General features: G+C 36.7%; 1 protein-coding gene and 1 non-coding gene across 2 annotated transcripts; one reads left to right on the forward strand and one right to left on the reverse strand.

The window, feature by feature from the left end:
- The first annotated feature begins 839 nt into the window (after positions 1–839).
- Positions 840–911, forward strand: TRNAQ-UUG (transfer RNA glutamine (anticodon UUG)). The gene has a single exon. It is a non-coding gene; the product is annotated as a tRNA-Gln (tRNA).
- A 1,341-nt stretch (positions 912–2,252) lies between these two features.
- Positions 2,253–4,409, reverse strand: LOC143612359 (uncharacterized). The gene is made up of 3 exons (XM_077086364.1): positions 2,865–4,409; positions 2,689–2,779; positions 2,253–2,601 (listed from the first exon to the last, which is right to left on the reverse strand). Exons 1-3 carry the CDS (start codon positions 3,645–3,647, stop codon positions 2,411–2,413), a joined length of 1,065 nt encoding a protein of 354 aa, XP_076942479.1. The 5' UTR covers positions 3,648–4,409; the 3' UTR covers positions 2,253–2,410.
- Between the last annotated feature and the right edge of the window lie 3,622 nt (positions 4,410–8,031).

Genomic DNA, 8,031 nt, shown 5'->3' on the forward strand with positions numbered 1-8,031 from the left:
TGGTTGTGATGTGAAATGTAAGGATATATAAGGACGTCTGTAGAGTTGGAAATAAATTGAGTTTTTCTACTTTTGGAAAAATGAATGGAAATCTAATGTAACAGGAAATTGAACGAGTTTGTGGGTGTTTTTAGGTTTCGGTTGGAGATCATCTTTACACTACATTGCTCTTTATTTGTGTTTCCATTGCCTTTTATAGTTAATTTAACTATAATTAAAATGAAGTCGTATAACTGTATAAGTATAATTCTTGTGTTTTTGATCTTTGGTTTGTGGATACAACTAGAATATGTTAGTTTTACGCTAGTCATGCGTATTTCTAAATGCAACTACAATTTCAATAATTTTTTATTGCAGAACTAAAATTATTATAACCTACCAACAAATGGTATAACATTTTGAATATCCTACTCGTATAATTGTTAATATAAGAGCATTATCAATCCATTCCCTAAAATTATGTGAGGGAGATTTGTAAATTATATGGTATGGTTGAGTGTTTGTGAGTAGAGGAGAGAGAAAATTTATATGGGAAAGTTAAATTTGAAGTTTCACTGTAGATGCTGTATAATTTTTTAATATTTTTATAAAATAGTTGTGAGTAAAAGAGAGAGAAAATATGATAATAAAGGTATAAAAAATATTATTTAATTAAACAGGAGAAAGAAAATACAGTGTTTTTTAGTGTAATTATATGATTATATGGATATAGGGTAGGGAACGTGTTGGGAATGGTCTAACTATTTCCAAAATTTTACTTGTTTATTGCATTGCATGCTGTAATATTTAATATTGTACTATAATTATATGAAACCTCAAAGCAGCACAAGATTCAAATTGGTTCTATGGTGTAGTGGTTAGCACTCAGGACTTTGAATCCTGCGACCTGGGTTCGACTCCCGGTAGGACCTTTCATTTTTTACTCGTTTTTTTTATTTCTAATTATTGTGAACATCATTTATAATTCTTTATTTATTGGAAACTTACATATTAGCTGTCTTAATTATCATGTCGTTCTCACAAATACTAGTTGTGGATGCTTTTTAAAAACGAACCATTTTACCTAGACTCATTCTACTCAAAAACCATTTTGACCTGAACCCGTCCGATCGGCCCATCACTCCCTCTTAAAGCTTTTCTAACCAAACCTGCACGTGGAAAATATGTGTTCAACTGATAAGGACTTAAGCATTTGGAACATTAATTTGGATGAGCTATTTTCCTTGCAAGTAGGTACAGGTTCGGAGGCTCTCTTTTGGATGGATACTCGGGACTTTGTCGTTTATATCCTTCTCTCTTCGGTTACTAAAAACGAAAAACGTATGGTGAATGATTCTTGTTGGCGTCTTAGTTCCTTTCCTACTTGGTTCTGTGAATGGAAAAGGGAATTGCACATAGATACCGAGATGCCAAAAGGCGAGTGTTTAAAACTTCTTTCTAAGGTGGAGTTAACACATGCTAAAGACATTTGCCTCACTCAAAACACTTCAGTTGAATGGGCTCCTATTAAAGCTTACATTTTTGTATCTTCTCAATAGGCTTTCTATTTCGGTCACTTTTGCGATTGTGCATATGAATCAGCAAACCATGTTTTATCAGCTGTGGGTAGGTCGAGGCATTTGGTTGTTGGTGTAAAACACCTGTGTGTTCTATGAAGATTCGGTTAAGGATGCTTTCGATTTCACTTTCAATGCATACTCGTCACCAAGACTAAAGAAAATCGAATTGCTTCGATCACTATCTGGAGTATTTAGAGGGCAAGAAATAATCTACTCTTCAGCAACATATTGGTGCAGGAAGAAAACATCATTCATGAAATAAAAATGTTAAAAGAGTCTTTAAGTAGAGCCAAATTGGTTAACTTGGGTGCCTTGGAGTAAATTTAACTTTTCTTTCAAGTTTTAATTTGTTTTTGGTCTTCAGATTCCTGGCACATTGCTAGGGCCCAACAATTAATAAAATTCACCCTCCCTTCAGAAAAAAAATATGTAATTACGGCGAAGACGCCATATAATTGTAAAATGTTTTATCATACTGATGATGATAAAACTAAAATTGTAACACAATATATATATAATTAGCCATATATGTGTCTTGCATTCAAGCAAGCCACAGTTCCACACCATATAAGATATCAAAGATAAACATTAAAAGGCAAGTGGAGCATAGTAAGTAACAACAAAAAAATCAATTTATTATCAACAACAAATTTAACTTCAAAGGTTACACTGTTGGACAAAATATCCAAATTAACAATAACTTACAACATTCATGCATCGATTACACGTCATTGCTATATATCCGCTATGTATTTCATCATTCTAGGAATGAAATTTATTCCAAACGCTATAAAGCGCTAAAGAAAATTGCACCCTTTTGCCAAATTCAGCAAAAGCAGTTGACTTTCGGTTCAAAACCGGTTCTGGTACCTTAATTCAGATTCACAAGTCATTAGGGCCTGTTTCACCTGCATATTACTTGAGTCCATAAGAAGTGCATCCTCATACAACCTTTTAGCCTGACTTAACAGCTTCACTTTCTCTCGAAAGTTTCGTGTTCTACGCGATCTTTGTTGTAACACAAAACCCCATCTGAAAAGAGCTGCAAACACACTTTTACGTCAAAACATGTTTCTTAAAACATGATTAGTATAACATAGCTCATGCCCAAAAGACAAGAACATCATACCATCTGGCGTATGAGCATTGCTTCTGGACATCATTGCATTAAACTTGTCAATAGCCGCCAAGTAAACCTTGTCAGCATCAAAAGCTGCTTCCTGAGACAACATTCAACCTTAATGTTAAAACTTATAACATGTGTATGCGAGTTGACTAATGCATATGTCGACTAGAAATGCTTACAGGTCCAATATCAGCAATCAGTTGAGCTCTGAAAGATAAAGCGAGACCCCAATTACACAACGCTCTCATATCATCACCATCAATCGACAATGCCAGCCTGTACTTTCTGCCAGCCTGTACCAACAGTTCTTCACACTCTTCACAAACATTAACAAGATAATCAACAAACTCATCTCTATTCATAACTTCATTATCACTCTCTGCAAGTAAAGCTCTTAATTTCCGGCTTAATTTCAATTTCAACTCTCCATGAAGAAGATAAGTGTTTCCTAACTGGCCCACGGCCAATAAACTCATGGGCTTCATATCTACAGCTTTAGACAACAAATCACTCGATTTATACAACATTTGTTCTGCATCTTCTTCAATACCTCTGTCTGTTAACCACTCACGGGCCTGCTTCAAAAGCCCGTTTGCTTCGGTTAAGTAATCATTGAAAAGCACGTCACTTGATATCTCTGAGGATTGAGAGTTAGCATATCTGTTCTCATTTTCATAACCTTCGTTTTCACTCGAATCCATGTCATCATAAAGCATATTATTTCCATTATATGTACTGAAATCCCGTTGTTCTTGCTCATAATATCCTTTTGTCCTTCTTTGCTTATAAAACCGTGTTTTGTTATCTTTAACGACATACTCGTCTCTTTCAAAAACTTGTTTAGAATCGACTTCCATTTCCATTAACGTCATTCTACCTATCGTTTTCCCTCCATACGTTTGTTTAACCCTAACATCACTATCATTATACACAGTCTTATCATCACCGCTTACAAATTTCATCGTCTTATCTTCAAGATCCACAACTTTCGCTTGATTCTGATCACTTGACTCCGCATCTTTCGACTCACTCTTAACAGTATCTTTTACTTTATTAGTCCTCAGTCCGAAAGATCTTTCTTGGAAACCAGCAATGAACTGTGAGATATCGAACCCTTTTCTCTCCACCTTCTTTGTTTGATCACTCGGTTTATGATTAAAAGGCTTCGATATATCATTAGCGTCAACCACCAATACAATCCATATAACCTTCAATCACACCTTTCGCTTGCAACACACCTTGTTCAATAAATTCAACACTCTCAATATAACCAACCAAATCATTTTTACTAATCCTATTCAAATCAACATCTTTTTGCATACTCCGCTTCAAATTCGCAAACTTTTCATCAAACCCATTTAACAAATCCCCCAAACTCTTCAGCTTCTCAACCGAAACCCGAAACTCATTATCTTTAATAAATCTCTTTTTCTTGTTCTTCTTCCCAAACAAACTCAAACCCACATCCAAATCCCACCTATTCACAACCCCGAACGAAAACCCGAACGCGAAAACAAGAAAACACGCCGGGAAAATAATAATCGATGAAACCATAACCCTAGAAAACCCTAGAGCGCATACAAATCCAAATAGATACACAAATGCGTACTTTTTTTCATCGATTCCGAGTGAACCCAGAAACCGATTGAGCTGATTTGACTCATTTGAACTGTCTCCGGAGATCAGATCGGACCAACCGCCGTAGTCAGCTGAACACGAACACGACGTCGTTTGTATGGGAAGAGGTTTTGTGGGCTGGATGTTTAGGAATATGCGGTTATTCTTATGATTATTGCGAGGAAGTGATGGGAAGTTGGAGATAAAGGCGGTGAATAGAGGGTTTGAAATGAGGGTTTTCATCGCCGGAGAGTGAGTAAGGTCGCGGGAGAAATGTTAGTTAAAACCCGTTGCGGTGGTTAAAACTTAAAAGGCAAAACCCATTAAATACTTGAACCGGTTCAAGTCCCATTAAAGAAGCAAAGTTATCCACTAGACAAGTTTGATACAACAGAGAAGTTCATTTCATGACATGATAAAGCTTAATGGTACAATAGAGAAGTCTAATGGTACAATAGAGAAGCAAAGAAGCAATAGAGAAGCAAAGTCCCATTAAAGAAGCAAAGTTCTCCATACTATTCAGTGTAATGGTACAATAGAGAAGTTCATTTCATGACATGATAAAGCTTACTTACATTGTCATAGGGACCGTAACAACAACCTTAAACAATGAAAGTCATTAAACAAAACAATATGTAAGGCCCGAGCCCGGTAGCCTTACAATTCGGGTGTTAGATTTACTCATTAACATGGTTCTAAAATCAGAGTTAATTAAAACCATTCGTGGAATACAAAAGTCAACCATTCATACAAACCATCAAGTACTAATTTTAAACAGAATAACTAAGTCTTAACGATTAAACATAAACGGCACGTAAATCTTCTTTCTTCGGATGCTAGTCTTCACGTTATGCCACATGTCTCCCCTCAAGCTACCTGTCTCATTCTATTCACATGCGTACATACTAAAAGTCAGCTACGTTGAGTGAGTTCTAGTTAATCAGTTAACATACATTATGTTCATATTCTTACTTATACGTGTCCGAAGATACATATTCCATACTTTACTTACTATTATTTCTTTCATACATACATACATACATACTTACACACATACTTTCTTTCTTTCTTTCATAATTTCCTATGGTATACCATAAGCTATTCTATCTCTACAATCTCAGATATTATTAGGGTCTGTTCTCTTCTGTCTCAGATATTATTAGGGTCTGATCCCTTCACATACATATTTTCTTTCATAATTTCCTATGGTATACCATAAGCTATTCTATCTCTACCATCTCAGATATTATTAGGGTCCGTTCCCTTCTGTCTCAGATATTATTAGGGAGATATTATTAGGGTCTGGTCACTTCTGTCTCAGATATTATTTGGGTTCGGTCCCTCTATCTCGAATAACCATACAACCGTACGTGTCTCGTCAATCGACCATACGTTCGTTACTATACATTCATGCATACTTTACATATCTTTCAGTTATATATATATATATGTGTGTGTGTGTGTATAATCATACATGTTAACATACTTACTCTTATTTTATTAATAACATTAATTTCTAAACATTCACGTATCATACGCTTACCATTAAAGGTAAGTGTATTAACTAACACATAGGAGTATGCACACAGCCCCGAAAACGTCACATAGAAAAGGGGCTATAAACTTACCTGAATTCGGTTCCTCTCGGAGTTAATAGTGATACCTTTCTTCAATTGAGCATGACTAATTGTTTAATAGTTTACAAGTAACGAAAACGAACTCCGTAAGTTTCGATTTCTTAACGATTCGGGTTTCAGGCTGGGTTCGCACCCCATTCGATCCTATCCCTATTATTTGGACTAAATCTCTTAAACCCAATCGAATGGGTTCGGATCGAGTCCCTGTGATCATGTTCGAGTGGAAATTTGGGTTGAGGACCCTTAATCTCAGTCGAGCCAATGAAGTCGAGCCAATGAGTCGGATCCATTCTGTTCGACTCATCTATTCGGGTCGACCCCCCTCGTCTGGATCGATTCAAATTTCAGCCGACCTTCTGTCCAATCGACCCATTTAGTCGAGTCTACCTCCTCTTCCAATCGACTCGACTTTGATCGAGTCCCTTTCTTCCCATTCGACCCAAAAATTGAACCGAGTCCCCTTTACCAGTCGACTAAAAACTCGAGTCGATCCCTTTTGCCCAGTCGATCCATCTTTGGATCGAGTTTCCTCTAATACCATCGAGCCGAATGAATTGATTTGAGTTGAGCCCTCTACTTTCCATCCGAGTCGATTGGAAATCAGGCCCCTGACCACTCGAGCCGATCGAGATTTTATTCCCAAGATCCACTTAGATCTCATTCCACTAAGGCTGAACTCATTATATATATATATGTGTGTGTGTGTGTATTTGTCAAATCATTTAAATCGAAATCCACCCACTTACATAAATAAAATTTATTCGAGTCGGGTGACTTAGTTCATTTCGTTTTCTAACTTACAAGATCCATTTGTTTATTATTACCTCATAACAAACAAGAATAAGAAGAAGATGAATGAAAAGGACTAATCTTTAACTTGTAACATACCTTATAGATTTGGTTAGTTGGATCTTGATTCACTTGTAAACCTAGATGGGTTCTTCTTCTTAGGTGAATAAATAGAAATCAATCTTGTTTACTCTATTAGATCTAGGATGGAATGAGATGAAAGGAATGGTTGTGTGTGCACAGGAGGGTGAAGTGTACGTGTGTCTGATGAAGATGATGAAATGAGATATTTTAGGGTTTTAGGAAAGGTTTAGGTGTTTAAATACTCTAGTCCCATAGACTTTAGGCCCATAATCATTCTTGGATCCATAATAAAACCCTAAGCCTATTCTTTTATCCCATTGTCATTTAATTTAAAATTTAAATAATGACACACGAAATTTAATTAAATAAACTTATTTTATTTATTTTATCGGTCTCAAAACGAGAATGTTACAAGTCTTCCCTCCTTAAAAAGGTTTCGTCCCCGAAACCTATCTATTACACGAACAATTCAGGATAAAACTTACGCATTTCTTCCTCGACTTCCCAAGTAGCATCCTATCCTTTACGGTGTTCCAAATCACCATTACCAACGGAATAACTTTGTGACGAAGTTGCTTTTCCTTGCGTTCAACTATCTCAATTGGCTGCTCGACGTAATTCAACCGTTCATCTACCTCTATGTCTATTAATGGCACGTGCGATGTGTCATTGATGAGACATTTCCTTAAGTGTGAAACATGGAAGGTCGAGTGAATCCCTTCTAATTCCTCAGGTAGATCGAGCTTATTGGCCACTTCCACCACACGGGCTACGATTCTGAATGGTCCAATGTATCTTGGACTCAATTTCTCCCTCTTTCTAAAACCAATAATCCCCTTCCATGCCGAGACCTTGAGCATCACATTGTCACCAACGTTAAATTCAATCGGTCGTCGCCGCTTATCAGCATAGGACTTCTGACGGTCTTGAGTAGCTTTCATTCTTGCCTTAATCTGATCAAACCTCGAGGAGGTTTCTTGCACAACTTCTAAACTACCAATCTCTTTCTGACCAATTTCTCCCCAACATACAGGAGTTCTACAACGTCTACCATACAACATCTCAAACGAAGGCATACTAATACTCGAATGGTAGCTGTTGTTGTAAGAGAATTTTGCTAAGTGAAGATGATCATCCCAACTCCCTCCAAAGACTAACCCGCATGCATGTAGCATATCCTCAAGGGTTTGGATAGTCCGATCGGACTGCCCATCTGTTT

Source organism: Bidens hawaiensis, unplaced genomic scaffold (genome assembly GCF_021521415.1).
Source record: "Bidens hawaiensis isolate Kalapana, Puna unplaced genomic scaffold, B.hawaiensis_p1.1 tig00034437_1, whole genome shotgun sequence".
NCBI classification, from domain to species: domain Eukaryota; kingdom Viridiplantae; phylum Streptophyta; class Magnoliopsida; order Asterales; family Asteraceae; genus Bidens; species Bidens hawaiensis.